The 18,657-nt window shown below is 40.6% G+C and overlaps 1 protein-coding gene across 3 annotated transcripts in view; it reads left to right on the top strand.

The window, feature by feature from the left end:
* LOC119479479 (zinc transporter ZIP11-like) overlaps positions 1 to 18,657 on the top strand; it is a 161,075-nt gene that overhangs the window by 116,164 nt on the left and 26,254 nt on the right. For all 3 annotated transcript variants that reach the window (XM_037755116.1, XM_037755114.1, XM_037755115.1), the window contains exon 6: positions 18,398 to 18,565. In XM_037755116.1, coding sequence (XP_037611044.1) covers positions 18,398 to 18,565 — 168 coding nt within the window. The remainder of the gene's footprint in view (positions 1 to 18,397; positions 18,566 to 18,657) is intronic.

Below are 18,657 nucleotides of genomic sequence, written 5' to 3'. Positions count from 1 at the left end.
TTTAGATATGCGAGTGTCTATCCATCATCTATCATCATAGTGGGAGCACAGGGTGTACTGTCAGCTATGTCTACATCTGATATTCACACCCACTCCTTTGGTGTCACCATCTGTTTATCAGTCTTTTTGGATTGGACATTTTCTCTCGTTCTCTCCCTGTCTTTGTCTCTTGATCTCTGCATTGATGACTTACTGCAGTTTCTCATTATTCCATACTGAAAGTACTAATGTTCTTTTTGTCTCTTTATTATGCTGTTTCAGTTCTAATCCTGCAATCCACACTTCTGTTGTATTTAGATTTATACTTTTTCTCAACTGTGTTTACGTGTTGGAAAAAATGTGGTGATTGTACGTTTTTGCGAACCGTGGATACGTTTGAATGTCAACGTTTTTGCATTCAGTCAGAGCAACTGACGTAGTACAACGAGCGACGCACAGAGCAACTGACGTAGTATATCAAGCAACAGTTATTGAAAGTTACGTGGTATAATGGTGAGAAACTCCTCTAAGGGCTGGTGGGAGGAGTGGTGGATGGGTCAAACAAAAACGTTGACTTTACGCTTGTTACTTAACGTTGTTACGTTTGTTATGTAACGTAATGTAAGAAAGTCCGCTAAGTGCGTTTGTTACTTTTTTTTGTTACATTGTTACGGTTGTTACGTTACAATGTTATGTTATTATTTTGACACAAACCATGAACTTTTTTCGAACCTTAACCAAGTAGTTTTGTTGCCCTAACCTAACCAATCATTTCACAATGTTAACCATGTGGCTTTCTATCTGTTTGATTATAATCCTATCCATACATTCATTCATCCATCCATACATACAAACAAAACTCTATCGTTAATTCCACCATCCAACTAAATAAAACTGTTACCCCTATCCTACCAAACAAACAACCAAATAAAACGTTAGTCCTAATCTCATCAATCAACAAAAAGAAAAAAATCTCTAACTCTAATCCCACCAACTAACCAATCAGAAACAAACAAACTCTGCCCCTAATCCCACCAGCCAACAAAAATAAACAAACCTGTAACTCTAATCCCACCAACTAACCAACAAAAAAAAACTCTGCTCCTAATCCCACCAACCACACAATCACACATCAAACAAAGCTCTAACCCTTAACCCACCAATCAACCAACGACACAAAACTTTCACTCTAATCCCACCAGTCAACCAACCAACCACCCAAAACTCTGCCCCTAATCCCACCAGCCAACAAAAAGAAACAAACCTGTAACTCTAATCCCACCAACTAACCAACAAAATAAACAAATCTCTAACTCTAATCCCACCAACCAGCCAACAAAAACAAACAAAACTCTGCCCATAATCCCACCAACCACACAATCAAACAAATCTCTAACCCTTAACCCACCAATCAACCACCTAAACAAATCTCTAACCCTAATCCCACCAGCCAATCAACAAAAAGAAACAAAACTCTAAATTTAGTAAACAAACGCACAGACCTGCAAACCTAATCTCTTCAACCAACCCACAAAAAAACTCTCCCATTAATCCCACCAACTAACAAACAAAAACAAAACTCTAATTCTATTCCCACCAACCACCAAACAAGACTTTCCCTAATCTCACCAACCAACTGTAAAACTAAAAACCCATCCAATTGATGACGCCTTGATTTGTCATAGAAGAAAAAGCGAAGTGTAGCTAATACCATTAATGATGTTTTATTTAGGTGTGCCAGTAATCCATGTAAGTGAGCCAGCATACACTATACAAGGCGTAGTAGCTGGCACTCCTGAATGGAATGCTGCCATTATTTATGTCACGAGCTACACAGTGTTTGCCAAGTGAACATGTACATCGTCTAATTAGTCTCATATGGGGGAGCAGACTAAGATAATGTCTCCTCTGTGGAGGATTTCTCTCATTTGTTACTCATGAGGGTTTTTTCCTTCATGCGGTATTGATTGGAATTAGTGCCGGCAGGTATTGTGTTATATTTGCATAAATCGGACTTGGTCATGCCCACATTGAGCCATGAATTTACAAAAGTAGTTCATTAAATTAATTGAAAATTTAGATTGAGAAGGTGCACTTTCAAAGTGAATGTATTGGCCTTGAAAGTCAATGTGGTGATTATTGAATTGAATGTTTTCAGAGTTGGTCTTAAACAGTACCATAAACTAGTGGCAGTTTAGGGGTTTAAGACAGTAGTGAAGAAGAGTAGAAATTCACAAGCCTCCATTATATCTGTGTGTTTACTTTGGACACCAAGATGGAGAAAATGGAACACAAAAGGCAAGAAAAAAAACTTTTGAGTTTGGGACAATACATGACCCCAAAGTGAACAAATGGCCCTTCAGAAACAGCATGGACCAAGCTTTGTCCAGCTGCTGTTCCCTTCAGTGGATGGACGTAGGACTGCTTTGTGTTCACAATAATTAGTAGATATTCATGCCAGGCTGAAATAATTAGTTGGCACTGGTTTATTGGCTCTGTCATTGGACAGTTAATCAGTACAGTGAGTGAGTTTCCTTCTCTGGCATTTCTCTCTGCACGATTGTGAAGATCAGCCTGGGGTCACTCGATTAGTTACAGTACTGTATTTTTGGGTTGTTAGACCTTTGCTGGCCTCTGTAATATTAGAACTTTAAGCGAACTTTTGAAATGTTGCATAAAAAAGAAATTAGCCAGGTTTCCATGAAGTGGTTTGGAGCAAAGAGACTCTGCTACAGCGTAGTTTGGTCAAAAGTTGGCACAATTGACTTGTGCGGCTGTAATCTGCCAGTAAACAGAGTAGAAGTAGAGGTTGCGAGCTGGAAACAAACTGGAAACCAAGTTGGCTTGGCCATCTAACCATCTAGTATAGAAAATATTGGAAAAATGGAGAGAGGTCTTCAGGAATTTGTTTCAATTGGACAAGGTTTAATTGTTCTTTAATGTCAGCTAGTATTGGCCATGTCTCATGTTGACCGGAGACAAAGATAATGATTTGATGTTGTGGGAATATCCGTGAAGATGTCATCAGCAGGAACAGCTGCTCAGTTATGTGAGTTAAATGTTCGCCATATAAGAATTTATCCGGCAAAGGTGGTTCCATATCCCATTTAGTGCATCAACTACTTTTCGACAAGGCAAAAACCACCTCAAGCAATTTTCCGCAATTGAGGAAGTTTTATCAAATTTTGCCATTTCCATATTGCTTTTTTAATTCAATACTTAAAACTTTCCACCCTCACTTTTTTTTTATCTCCCTTCCTCTTCCTTCAGTATCCTTCCTCTCTCTTCCTTCCCACATTGCTCCCCATTTCCCCATCTCCCTTTAATTGCCTCAGTATCTCCTGCTTTCACCCTGCCACGTAAATCCACCTTCCTACCTCACCTTTCCCCCCTCACAGTCTATTTGCCATCCTTTTTCTCTAAATTTCAGTAATGTCCATGTTCAAATCCATCCAACCCTGTCTGTCTATGGTCATTTTTGACTGACAGAAATCTGTAGCAGTGCTGTCCAGGTCATGTAAAGCAGCGGTCCCCAACCTTTTTAGCGCCAAGGACCGGTTTAACGTCAGACAATATTTTCACGGACAGGCCTTCAAGGTGTGGCGGATAAATACAACAAAATAAAATGATACGACCGGCATAAAAACAGTGGTATATTGTAAATATAATAATAAACGTGAATGCACTGTGTACTCATATGCAACTTTATTAGCAGCGTCCTCTTAACATCGCGCCAACAACATAACATGAGTATCATCCTCTCTGCCCCCTAACGCTCTCTGGTCGCTATGGTAACGTTTAAACATGCCTACAAAAATAAGATACAGATACACCACAAAAACGAATATAAAGTGCATGAAAAAATTAACTCACCATAACGCTAAATCAATGTGAGCCCTGAGCTTGTTTCTCTGCAACGAGACGGTCCCATCTAGGGGTAATAGGAGACAGTGACACCCGAAGTGTGTTGCTTATGTCCAGTCTACTCCGTAATTTAGTTTTGGTTGCTGTCACTGCAGAAAACCCCGCTTCACACAGACAGGATGTCGGAAATGGCAACAGGGTTTTCAGTGCTGTTGTGGTGCTTTTCCCCTTCCCAAAGAAACTCTCCAAAGACGTCTGTTTTTTACTCATTTTGCTAGCTTGTGGGTTAAATTTTAGCGTTAACGTATCACTACGATGTAACGGAGAGAATCCGGTCATTTTTCAAAATAAAACATCATTCAGATTCAGATAATAAATAAAACGGAAATAATGTAAGTTATTTATTCTTTCTGTGCGGCCCGGTACCAAATGACCCACGGACCGGTACCGGTCCGCGGCCCGGGGGTTGGGGACCGCTGATGTAAAGGACCATTAGCTTCTCTACTGCTGATAATGTCAGCAATCAGTGCCTTCCACCGCCTGACTAACCACAATAAATAGGGGTTGTCAAAAAACAATCCCGGAGTGATTCATTTTTCCCCCACATCATTCCTTTTACCTTTCATGTTTTCCATGCTAGTCTAGGCAGTGTTTAGTGTTCAGGTGCTGATTTCTTTTTTTTTCCTACAGTCAAACTTTTGACAGCGCCATCTTTGAGTTTACGGAATCAGAACTGTGAGCAAATGATTTGAACATCCCACTGGTTTGGACACTCTAGGTGAGAAAACTCAATGAGAAATGACCTTAAACATGACTCTTTGGCCCTAGAGCTGCCCAGTGGCCGGCAGTAGAACACTCTGATTATACCTGACAGCTCCCAGGTAGCTGGCAAGTGGGTGGTTTGGGTGACTGGCTGAAAGTGAAAGCGCAGCTGAAATAGAGTAAGTGTGCTTTGTCAGTTTTGCAAAGTTGAATAAGTTCAGATGTTGCCATGTATCAGGTATGCATCAGGAAAAAGGCAGAGAAATATTACGGCCTGCTTTTAGTTTTTTGGTGCTGGGAACACTTAAGCCGTTTCTCATATAAACTCTGGACAAGGTCCACAGTATCAGGTCCGGACATTGTCCGGATTTGCCCTTTCACACATGTAGCACACAACAGTATGCTGTGGGTAGAGCGTGTAGGAGGCAGGACATGATGCGGGATACAACGCGGTCACGTAGCCGGTTCGTAATTTTGTTGTAAACAACCGAGTGTCTTGCCGTTTCTTGAATTTGTCTGACGACTTTGAAGTTGGCCCTTACCAACAGACGTTCCCAAATCTCATCGTCTCTTTAGTTAGACATTTTTGTTGGCGTCATTGTGTAAATGAACCTTCTTCTTCACCTTTGGATGTTTGTTTTTTTCTGGTTTTGCACCAGCCAAAACATCATCAACACGCCCGCTCGCTCGCTATGAATTCTCTGGACAATGATTGTCTCTATTCACACATGGGCTCAATTGGACATTACACAGACTTTGTACCATGGAGCTGACAGAGTAAAGTCTGTTTACTGTCCGGTCCGAATGATTCAGACATTTTTGTTCTCACATACAGCTCCTCCAGGTGCAACAATTTCTCACTTCCAACTCGTCAAATAGCGCCGATTGGTCAGTGGCCCTATGCTTCAAACTACGACACTCTAGGTACCCCTCTAGCGTCAGTTTTGGACGTGTCAGGGACAGAATGTCAATATACGCTTATTACATGCATAGTGTCCTTTCAAGATAAACTTCCGTTTTCACAGGAAGTTAGGTTTAGGCAACAAAACCACACGGTTAGGTTTAGGAAACATGCCAAAAGACTTACGTGACGACGACTGATGTGACAAAATAAGTAAACATTGACTTTTCATTTCTCACGGACAGCAGTCCATCCACAACCCCTCCCACCCACCTAATGTGAACTATCACGCTATTAATACTACGTCACTTGCTCTGACCGCAGGTGGGTTTACATTGGAGTTAGTTGAAAGCCTGGTGCGTTACATACAGTCGCTAAAGGGTGTTTCTGTGCATTGGTATCAAGGGGCACTGACCAAGCGGCAGTAGTTGACAACTTGGGAGTGAGACAGGGTTGCTGGGTAATGTCTAAATAAATTCAGCGTTGCAGTGCATGTGTGAAAGGGGCTCTAGTGATGCAGCCATGTTTAAAATAGCTAGATTCAATTTACACATCACAGACACAGAGCAGCATTATCATTTAGAGTTGTGTTTCTGGCTCCTTGTTGAATGTAAGTCCAATATTTACTACCCTTTTAACTCTGGTCTGATCTCCACCAACTCTTGGCACAAATAACTGGCTCTTTAGCTGCTTAAGGCTTCACTATGTTCACAAGCTAGTTGTCTGTCTGCCGTTTGGTGCTGGGCATGTGGTGTACAGTGGATTTATCAGTTTTTTTGTTGGAAATTGCTTCCTTTCACATTACACATAGTCATTTGACCCATTGTCAATATGAAAATATTGATTAGTGCAGCTTTAAATGGATCTACTGTAGGTTGAGCTTTAATTGCACTTGGTCAGTTACCAACAGAGATAAGCAAATAAGCAGCCTAAATGAATAAATCTGCTGTGTGGAGAGTTCTGCTATTAGTGTGTCAGTATGAGTTTGACCGAGAGCAGCGCTGAGCCACAGTGGAAAGGATGAAGCCTGCCCTTCGGCTGCATTCATTAAAAATTATGCAACTCTGCACCTTTGTTTTTATTTGTACGGAGTTGTGGGTGTTTTTATTTGTGCTTTAGAACGCAACAGCCGGTAAACAATCAGAAAATAACCTTTTATTTCTCTGATTCACTGCTTTGCTCTCACCAACGCCGCTCCCTCTCTTCATTCACTCTATAGCTGGCTCGGCTATCGTTGCTCTCTGTCTCCCTCGCTCGGAGGAGGGACCAACTTTGAATGCGGTGTGTTTACAAACATGCAACCGACAACGGTTACATAGTATACCTTTAAAGTCGTACAATAATAATTAATATAGGTGGATTTCATCTTCAGTGTCATTAGGACTGGCATTGCTATAAAATGATATGAGTTGATCCACCACCTTTGTCACACCGCGGCCCGTTGTCAAGGAAGGTAACCTGAGCCACTTTCATTTTTCTGATTCAATGTTCCTGTGTTGTCAAGGTAACTGCAGCTGATGTGAGTGGCTGGCACATTAGCCCAGAACTCATTTGACTGTGTATTGATGGTAATAAATCACTAACTGTTACACTGTTTGCTGTTTATTAGCAGAATGGTGTTGCACCGGCTGCTGAGGCGGCTGTTGCTAATGAGTACCCAAGGTGATGACAGACAACAGGTGGGAATTGAGGCGGCGTGAGAGATGTGTTAAGTAGGCATGTGTTAGTGTGAGAGAGCACATGCACACATGTGATGTAGTGCAGGATTTGCAGATTTTATGTTGTCCTAAATAGTAAAATGGGCTAAAATATATATAATAGTCCAAAAGACTGCTGAATTTGAGAATCCATCTGTCTTCTTCTTGATTAGATGCAAAAGAAAAAATGCAGTAGACGTGTTCACAAAATTGGAAGCATGCTATGTTATATGTTGCAGCTTTTATTGGATCTAAGAGACCTAGCCCAAAAAACAACCCCAGGCCAAAAGTACACAAACATATATGGACGGGGTGTCCTTATGTATTTGGCATAATAGTATAGTTGTAATCATATATGTCTTTAGTAGTTTTTACTATATTAATAAACAGTAGGCCAAAATAAGGGCAGCTGGGAATGATTTTAATATAAACTGTTAATAAATGCTATAGCATGCACTGTTAAGCCAATTTATGAAAAAGAATAGCAAGTGGTGGTTTTACAGGGGAGTTATGTGTTCTTTGTTATCTTTGTGGTAAGCTAAGATACCCACCTCCTGCCTTATATTCATATTTATAGACATGAGAGTGGTTTCGGTCCTTTACATCTACCACGAGACTAAGCATATTTTTGAAAATGTCAAATTATTCATTTAAACCTCTATCAGGAGACAACGTAACAGCGGTATGTAACAGCGGAACGTAACAACGTAACAGCGGAACGTAACAGCGGAACGTAACAGCGGAACGTAACAGCGGAACGTAACAGCGGAACGTAACAACGTAACAGCGCAACGAAACAGCGCAACGTAACAACGGAACGTAACAACGGAACGTAACAACGGAACGTAACAACGGCACGTAACAGCGGAACGTAACAGCAGAACATAACAACGTAACAACGCAACATAACAACTGTAACTAACATAACTAGAGTAAATAAATAACAACCACTCTTAGCAGACTTTCTTACGTAACGTTACGTAACAAGCGTAACAAGCCTATCCACCAACCCCCCTACCACCCGCCCTTAGTTGCTTGTTATTATACCACTTAACTTTCAATAACGGTCGCTCGATGTACTACGTCACTTGCTCTGACTGACATTCAACATACGTTTGCAAAAAACGTACAATGCCAAAAAAAATTCCTGGCAACTGGGCTGTAGCACTTACAGTACAAGAAAGTTGCTTAGAGTGAGGATAGCCCTGTGTAGGTGAAGCGTGACACAGAAGAAGGTGATGATGAGGAGGAGGGTGATTAATGAAGAGTAAAAAAAAGAAGGACTTAGGGTCAGTAGGCCAGTGCCAAGGAGAGGGTTGAAAGAGTTTTACTGGGGAGTCCTGGAGGTTGAAATCACAATCAGCAAGGACAGACAGTGGAAACGGAGGAGAGGGGTGGACGCAGGTCTGAGTGTGATTGCCGGGCTGCAGGATAGAGATGATAGAGAGGTAGAGAGTGTGTGAGAGAGTGAGTGCGTGGGTGGACGAGAAAGAGAAGTGGGTGAAAGAGAGTGAAGATGGAGGAATGTGTTGATTAATATTTTTAAAAAATTCAAAGACACTAGTAGGTTATAAAATATTCCATAGCGATTTGTATTGCCAAGGAGTATTTGTGTGTGTTTCCCAAGGTCACTGAGAGCAGTGGGAGACTGCAGACCACTGCAGAAAGCTAATCATCTCAATGAAGTGTTTCCACCCACCTGTCAATCAAAGTAACAGGGTACTGTAAGTGTTTGGAGGAGCCTGAAAAATCTGCCCTAATGAGATGGGTGTGTGTGTGCAGCACGGCGTACCTCCCATCTACATTCAAGTGTGTAAGGCAATCCAAGCCAGGCATCATCATAAAGCTGCCTTCACAGACTAATCAAATGTAAATATAAGCTAACCAACTTGGAAGCAGTGCTCACCTAAACCCACTGGTGGTAATTCATTTAGGATGTGGCTGGTTTCTCTTTCTGTTCTGCTCTAATAGCTCCTTCCTGAAATTGCAGATCGCATTAATATCTGTGTGGTTTAATGAAAGTCAAAGTTATTAGTTATGTTCTCGTTCTTTCACTTCTTCCTTCTTTGACGTAGCAACTGCATAACAACACCATGTTACTTTACAATGAATCATTTTATAATTTTAAGATTCACTGCAATCTTTTTTTTTTATATTAGATGCTTTAAAATACAATAACAACACAAATACAACCAGTGTTGGGCAGTGACGAATTACTCAGTAATTTGTTGCAGTAATGTAGTCATTTTCTCAGTAACAAGTAGTGAAGGGGATTTCAAATTCAGTAATTACCAGGGCTGTCAAAGTTACAGACAAATTAGTTTTAACGCCGCTAATTTCTTTAAAGCATTAACGCAACTTTTTGCGTGTTTTTTAGGTTGTATCGGGCTCAGTTTTAAAACGAATGTGAAGATATTGATATCATATGAAACTAGAAAAACCTAAGGAATCCATTGGTACCGAAATGTCATCCTAGCTTGTTGCGAAGAAGGCTAAATAACGCTCCAAACTTACGCTACATTTTCCAAAGGAAAAACTGGCATGGCCATTTTCAAAGGGGTCTCTTGACCTCTGACCTGAAGACATACAGACATGCCCACTTTATACTAAGTCATATTCTTGTCAGCACACTGACAGCTGTTGTTGCCTGTTGGGTTTGAGTTTGCCATGTTATGATTTGAGCATATTTTTTATGCTAAATGCAGTACCTGTGAGGGTTTCTGGACAATATCTGTCATGGTATTGTGTTGTTAATTGATTTCCAATAATAAATATGTACATGCATTTGCATAAAGAAAGCATATTTGCCCACTCCCATGTTGATAAAAGTATTAAATACTTGACATATCTCCCTTTAAGGTACAATTTGAAGCGATAAAACAAATGTGTGATTAATTTGCAATTCATTGCGATTAACTATGGACAATCATGCGATTAATCAAGATTAAATATTGTAATCGATTGACAGTCCTAACAACGCATTGGGCAAAGATGCCCTTTTTGTAGTCCATTTTCGGAACATTGCAGTTTCACCACGGCGGACCCACGTCAATATCATCCGCCGCCATCGCATCATAATAATGGCGTGTAAGTGCAGTCGGATTCTCTTAACACAACGGTTGTCTTTTTCTAAATCCTTTTGAATTTTTCTTCACATCTTTCCTCGACCTCATGATGTTTTCCATCGAGGTCAAGGAAAAGTGGTTAGGAAAAGACATTAGTACGTCATTTTCTTTTTGTACTTTTTGACCACAGCCATTGTTTTTCAAATGTATTTTTTGGAGCTTTGAGCACCACAAGCCGATTGCCATCTAGTTCCATTATATTGGAGAGAGGGCAGACACCTCTACGACCAATATCTCCAACACTCTGCGACGGAAACATGTATTTTTGATTTTGGGAGTGAACTGTCCCTTGAAGCCAGGCAGAAACTGTGTGGATTAAGCCCTGATTTTAGCTCCAAATTGGTTGTCCCTGACAAATTTAAGAATTTAAGAATTAGGTGCAAACCAAAAACCTGCTCCCTGCTCGTTCTCGGCTAGCACACACTGCCAGAAAACACATTTCAGTTGTCATCAAAAGACCTATTGACCAAGCTGTGGACACAAACTAAAAATTCCAATAAGAATCCACAGAATCATCGGCACAAGGACAAATACTGTACAGAACAAAACAAACACGAGCTGCACTTACTAACCTCATCAAGAAGGCTGACCTTCAGTAGCTAAACAATGATGACCAAACACCATACACAACTCTGTATATGTTTGCTCTTCTTGAAAGGCTGGAAAAATAATGTTCTCTGCAGTATTGTGGGACCAACTTTAAACCTCCAGGGACCGATTCTCAGCTGTCTCAACTTAACACTCAAACTGTCCGCATACAGCAAAGGGGCAACAGCACAGGTCATAAGCCACCAATCGATGCACCTCTCTTCTGCTACGTGACCCAAAACAATCTGCCCTGAACCAAAGAGCAATCTCTCTTGGTCAAATACTCCCCCCAAAGAAAGTGAGCATTCAATGAACCTTGAAGATTCCCCAGCAAAATGCCCTTTCCCTTCATCTGCTTTAGTCTACCGAAATGAAATTACAAAAAGGGAACATACAGAGAGGGCTACCTGTCCAATTATGTGGCACAATGGAAAGAAGCAGTAGAGAGCCAACAACAACAACAACCTTTCACTAATCCGACCTGTCACCGAAATACAGACTGCTGTGCTTGAAACTAGGGATGTCACGATACCAGAAACGTAGTAGTCGATACCAATACCAGTGAATTTCCCCGATTCTCGATACCCGATTCAATACCACGGTAAATAAAAAAAAAAAAAGGAAATTTATGAGACTTAATTCTTCAGGTATAGCTCAATGACTGTAAGAAAACAGCAGAGGCTGTACACGCACTCTCTCTATATAAATTATATCCTCAGATTGCAAGCAGTAGTTTAAATTCACTGACATGGTGACAGACCATTAGACTACTAAATATTTATTTAAAATGCTAATGTTATATTTTGATGACGGATGACACGGACCGGTTAGGACGATAGCCTACTACTACAAGCTATGGTTACATTACGTAAGCCAAAACACGGTAGCCTTTAGCGTTTTGACATTGCAAGCGTTGTATGGAACATACTTGGCTACAAAACAGTGCCAGCTGTCTCAAACTATGTAGGCTATATCGGGATAAAGATAACAAGTGTAACAAGTAGTTGTTAATTTAACGTGAATGGAAACTGACTCACCTTGAATTCTTTGAACAAATCTGGATGTCTGTCTTTGAGGTGCGTTGCTAAATTGGAAGTATTTCCTCCTTTGGTTTGAAAAGTACGACGGCACCGTTTGCATATTGGCTTTTGCGAATCTATTATTACTCTTTAATGATCCACCTCGAACGCAAAGTACTTCCATACCAGACTCTTGCTATTTGTCTTCTCAATGAGTCGAGGCGGAGCTAGAGGCGGAGCTAGAGGCAGTGCTAGAGACGGAGCTAGAGGCGGAGCTAGAGGCGGAGCTAGCTGCAGCTGCACTTGTTGCCATCTTTCACGTGTTGTTTTTTTTTTCCGTGCCGTTCTTCTTCCTTCATTTCACGGCAGATGAGAACACTTGTAAGCGTATATGCTGCCCCCATCAGATCTGGAAGGATCGCATCTCCAGTACCTCCGGTAACAATGACCATAACAGGCATCGTACGGTACCTTCGGTACTGTAAAAAAAGAGTACGTCACATTTTTTTAATTTTGGCATCTACTTGGTACCGAAGTATCAGTTCTCGTGACAGCCCTACTTGAAACCAGCACTGGTAAAAAAAAAAAAAACTACAGGGCCATCAAAGTCTTAGATAAACTGGAAAAACAATTAACGAATCCTGCTGGATGTTGTTCAAAGCTACTGAAACTATAGGAGCTGGGCGGGGGGGGGTGGGGTGTCACCAGTCAGCAAAGCCCATAAAAAGACCAAACACAACAGTAAACTGATTCTACTAAAAAGTATTACCTTTGTAGCCAAAGCCTGGCGCGTCTTATCCCTCTGTGCCATAGGGCTCCATTGTTGTCCAAAAACTAATAAAAACACATCAATGAGCCACAACTGGGTTTCATTATAATGTCCACCTGTAAATACTCACTAGTGCCCCAAATGTGTATTCATCCACATTGAAAATAGTCCCACAATAAATACACAGATTTTAGGACAAGTTTCGCAAACAGGAGGGAATTGTGTGTGAAAATAGTGAGAAAGAAAGAGCAGGTTTCAGTAGCTCTGAATTAATGTAATATTGACTTCTCCTAATGGAAACCACTGACATATTGATATTCAAGTCCTGTGAGAGTCATTTCATCACCACTAATGACAGTCCTCCTGATCTCGGTGTCAGCCTGACAGGTTGTCTTGTCAGGTTTATTGTATGTGACTCCTACAATGTCTCATTAACATGATTCAGAGCAGCTCCAGTCTGCCTTTTCTTTTTGTATGTTCTTTTTTATTTTAGATCATTTTAGAAAAGTATTTTAGAAACAGTTCTTAGACCAAATTTGTCGCAGTTTGGTGCACGACCATCTTATCGGATTACCTTGACTATGTGCTAAAGATTTTTTAAACCTACACCACGGCCATTGCAGCCAGTTAGCCTGTTATCAGGTCATTAAATGGCCGTTATCAGTGGTTATAAGCCTCATAGATATGGGTCAGTAGGGCCCTGCTACGCCCACTAGTTTTTATCATTTGTTCACTAAATAACACTCCAAACTTATGGTAAATTTTGGCAAGGAAATACTGGCACAGACATTTTCAAAGTGGTCCCTTGACCTCTGACCTCAACATATGTGAATGTAAATAGGTTCTATGGGTACCCACGAGTCTCCCCTTTACAGACATGCCCACTTTATGATAATCACATGCAGTTTAGGGCAAGTCATAGTCAAGTCAGCACACTGACACACTGACAGCTGTTGTTGCCTGCTGGACTTGAGTTTGTTATGTTATGAGCATATATTTTATGCTAAATGCAGTACCTGTGAGGGTTTCTGGACAATATTTGTCAATGTGTTGTGTTGTTAATTGATCTCCAATAATGAATATATACATACATTTGCATAAAACAAGCATATTTGCCCACTCCCATGTTGATAAGAGTATTAAATACTTGACAAATCTCCCTTTGAGGTACATTTTGAACAGGTAAAAAATGTGTGATTAATTAGCGATTAATCGCGATTAAATATTTTAATCGATTAACAGCCTTATTTGTAATGTTATTATTTTAATACAAACCATGATTTTTTTAACTTAATCGTTTCACAATGTTAACCAAGTGGCATTGTGTGTTCCTGCAAGCATGATACAATGCTGATATGAAACGTATTCAGGAAACGTATTTTTGGTACAGAAACGTTTGCAGAAACATACAATGCCAACACTTTTTCTGCCGACTGGGTTGACCTAACACAACATGCAAAATTGATCAAAAAAACATACTCAGTGTATGTCCAGCTTTAGGTGTCGTCAATCTGATATCGAAACATTTTCAGACCTGACTTACCAGCAGATCATTTTTACCATAACTACCCATCCGCGCAGCTGCTCTCTGGAAAATTACATTGGAATATTATTGTGTAATGTCAAACACGTCACTGATTTATAATACTATATATGACCTTATTTTTTTCTGTTGAAAACAAGTTTCATTTTAAGAAATTAAAATGACAATGTTGTCGGATTTTCGAGCCATGCTAATTACCAACCCTGATTTTTAAATAAAACAGTGTGGAGAACAGAGGTTGGAATGTCTCAATCAGTCCACTACAGCCGCCCTGTAATAATTATTACCTGTGAAAAAGGTACGGTGATGTGTCGCTTTTTGATGAGACTGTCAGGGAGGTGATGATTGAATTATAATATAATAATAGCCGAGGCTTCAGTTAATCTTTGACTTAAATCAGCATCACTGGCCCAAGTATTATGTGCGTCATTAAATGTATCGACACCGCAGAGTGAAAAATGGAAATCAATACTAATGTGTCTCAACACAAAGTGAACATTACAGTCTTCACAAAGGCAGTATTTATTGCAGCTCTTTTGTGATGGATTGTAAAAGTGGTTATATTTATTTCATCATGAAAATGTACATATTTTTTTATCAGTATCATACAGTTATACATATGGTTTGTAATTTGTGATCTAGATTGTAGCACAAGGTCTTTTGTAGTGTACGTACACACAGCCCTTTGTTGTGGTTAAATGCTTTGGGAAGTTCAATTGGATAGAAATGGATTCAGGGCTTTTGGCCTTTGAAAAAGTTCACTGACTGAGGAAGCACCCCGAGCAAAAATCCAGATCATTTGACCTTTACACGCCAGATAATTCCAATTTACAACCGTCTACATGGCAAAATGAGACACTTGGAATGCACTAATAGAGGTCAATTGCTTGTGTCTGAGACTGCACGTGAGAGAGAGACAAATAGATGAAAGGACGGGGAGAGATGGAAGCAGATGGCGATTGGAATGGACAGGTTTCAGGGAGGTAAGAGGTAAAGATTATGGAGTCTGCAGTGGTACCGCTGAGATTATTAAATGTTTTATTATAGTCAATTAAGAAATGGATACATTTAAAAAGCTATTGTAACTTTAATTAAATTTTAAGTAAGAAAAAGGGATAAAATACTAAAACAATTTTGCCAACAATTTGCCAACCCACAGAGAGAAGTACGATTTATTTTGGGGTTTATTACCCAGCTGTTATCTGTTGCACAGTGCTGCCACCTTCTGCAGTGCACAGGGACAGTCATGGGAATTGTGTTGTGACCAATCAGAGCTCAAGTGCTGGCCAATCAGAGCTTGTGTTGCTCTGTGGGTTGGACTTCATTATAGTTTTAGGTAGCTCGACATCTTTAAATTATAGCACAAAGCACAAAATTGAATATTATAGGCACACATTTGCAAATGGAATGACAAGAAGTGAAATTAATGAATTTGCCAATTAATACTTTACAAATTTGATTAGCTTTTTTTTTGCATTGAACTTAAAATGGCTATAATCAATGTTTTTATATTAACAAACATTGCTGCTTGTATCTGAAAAGTGTCACTCATAATGACAAACTCCACAGGGAATTATCACACAACTCTGTAGTTCCCCTCAGCCCTACAGAGCTGTATAGTATCTTTCAGCTCATTGTTTTGGTTCACTCTCACCACTCTCATGGCGTAGTTTCCAGACACAGCAGGCAGCTGTTCTCAGAGAAAATGCTCTAAAAGTCACACTACCTGCCCCATCACCAAAAGAGCAGACCGACAAAGTTACAAAGTGGAGCATTTACCAGCTAAAGAGACCGATATTTGCATCAGGAGTTGGTGGAGACCAAAAACAGAGCTGAAAGAGTGAATTTTGGACCTAGATTCTTTAGTTGGACAGAAACATGACTCCAAATGAAGATAATATTGCTTTGTATCTGTTGGATGTGTAAATACGCAACTGTTTGTATCAAGTTTGCCATATCAACTTAATTTTTTGGCTGCACCTGAATATGCTTGAAAGTGGTCATGTCTTCTGGTGTATCTGGTTGGTATTTGGTTTGCCCATGGCATGAGAAGAGTACGAGAGATCACTAGGTTGTCCAAACCCTCTCCAGTGTGACAATTAATCGCTTCAGCATTCCACCCGCTTGTATCTACAGGCAGTCGCCTTTGGGAAGGCAAGTGAAAAATATCAACACATTACACCATTCAGTTTGCTAATTACCGTGCATTTAGCTAACTAAATGCATGACATTAAGCATGGCTGTCTGGCTGAAGTTACTCATCATATCCATTTGTTTGATGATCACTGATCATTATTTTTTTATGTCGAACAAATGTAATATTGTCTGTGCGACCTCCAGCGGGGGTGTGTGCTAATTAGATTGTCTTGGACCATTAACTTTGTTTTCATGACGTTAACAGAGATCACAATACTGATTACTGGATTGATAGGGGGACAAACCTAGGACAATTTTTATTTTAGACGAGAATTGTCTCCCTCAGGCTGCATATATAGACTCGATGAAAGACATCTTAATCAGACTTGAGGCAGACAGCAGAGGCCTTTGGTTTAATTTCTAATAAACCTATTTGTATTAGAAGTCCCTCTTTGATTCATATATCTTGTGGGTAACTGTTTGCTGAGTGCAATGCTCCACAGGAAGTTTTCATTGTGAAACTCAGCTGATCGGTAGCCAAGTGCTTCTTTACGTGATGCTCGACCGACAAATTTGAGGGTTTTGTTTGTGATGCCTGGTGATGTTCAGGCTAACATAATTAGCATTTCAAAGAACAGTCTTGATTAGCATCATTGATGTAGTTTGGAGTGTCTTTCTGATGCACCTCTTGACATATTTCTTCTCACGTGATCTCAGATCAGCTTTAAAAGCACCGTTTTGCAAATGCATCCGACTGTTGAAGTATTCTCACTGAATACTAATGGCGGTCAGGGTGTTAAGCAAAGTAATCAGTGTCTATTATCAACCTCTGAATGTGAGTGGAAAGAACTGTGAATGGTGGCTCTTAATCCACCCCTCCGCCGGATGGCCACACTCAAAGGCAGAGCCAAAAGCCTGCTGTGATGGCCTCTTCCTGTGGCTGCATCACACTGCCTCCCTGATCTCTCGCCAAGGCTTCTTTGTCTCTTGTGTGTCTTTATAGTCTCGACACAACAAATCATATAAATGGCAATAACAACACACGTAGTCAGGAAGTCTCTCCTTCAGGCGGCAACCTCCATTTCTGAAAAGTGAACTCAATGTGGAAGTGCCTTAAAGTTGCATTCTTTCTAATAGCCAGCAGGGGGGCGACTCCTCTGGTTGCTAAAAGAAATTTCAAGTCTTCTTCAATACAGCATGATGTTCATTTAGTAAATTATGGTCCCATTTAGAGTCAAATAGACCATAAAGCAGGGGATGTTTTAGGGCGAGGCTACCTTGCAATTGACAGGTCGCTTCCACGGCGTTGTCCGGTGTGGGAGTTGTTTGTGTTTTTGTCTTAGAACTTTAACCCTTTCACAGTGTGTTTTCAGTTCATGACAGTTAATTGTCACATTTTGGCCGCCTAAAAATGTGTTATTCAGCGTTCGGTTGTTCTTAGCTCCACCCTCTTGTGTCACTTCTGGTTAAAAAAAAAACAAGATGGCGACGGCCAAAATGCCAAACTCGAGGCTACCAAACCGTAGCCCACAAACCAATGGATGGCATCACGGTGACTACGTCCACTTCTTTCACAGTGTGTTTTCAGTTCATGAAAGTTAATTGTAATGTCTAATTCAGCGTCGAGGTGCACTTAGCTCCACCCTCTCATGTCACTTCTGGTTGCGTGGTTACGTCACGGGGACTATGACCACTTTTTATATACATTCTATGCTCTCTTTGGAGATCGTCATGGCGTTGCACCCAGTTGTGCACACAAAAGAGTAACCCAAGAATGAAAAAGGAGAGCGTGAGAGAGAATCTCAACCCTTACCTATATTTCCACGCCTCTGCACACCTGGCCAATCGCTCTGCAAAGTGGCTGTGATTGGGGGACAGGGAGATTGTTCAAGTTTTAAAAAATTGTCGCAAGTTAACCAGCATAGTCAAAATGATGTGGGATACATACTGTTCATCTGTGTATGAATATTGAACGTTCATTTTGTTTTCAACATTATTCTCCTCTGTCGTGCAGATAAAATGGACAATGGAGATGTGTACCAGAGGAGGAGAGGACCTCATCCGGCCAGCTCAGATGGACAAGAAACAGGAAGTAAACAGCAGGATGGGGTTGGACAGACGGCGAGCAGCTGGCGACGAATTGTTCTCCTCATCCTTGCCATCACCATCCACAACATTCCAGGTGAGAACGAGCCATAGAGCTGTCTGAAGTAGCTGCAAAGGAAATTTGCCAATTTGTCAGTTGTCAATTGCTAGTGCAGTTAAATTGATTTG

Source organism: Sebastes umbrosus, chromosome 20 (genome assembly GCF_015220745.1).
Source record: "Sebastes umbrosus isolate fSebUmb1 chromosome 20, fSebUmb1.pri, whole genome shotgun sequence".
NCBI lineage: Eukaryota > Metazoa > Chordata > Actinopteri > Perciformes > Sebastidae > Sebastes > Sebastes umbrosus.
Note: the sequence above shows the minus strand (reverse complement) of the source record. Positions and strands in the feature narration are given on the sequence as shown.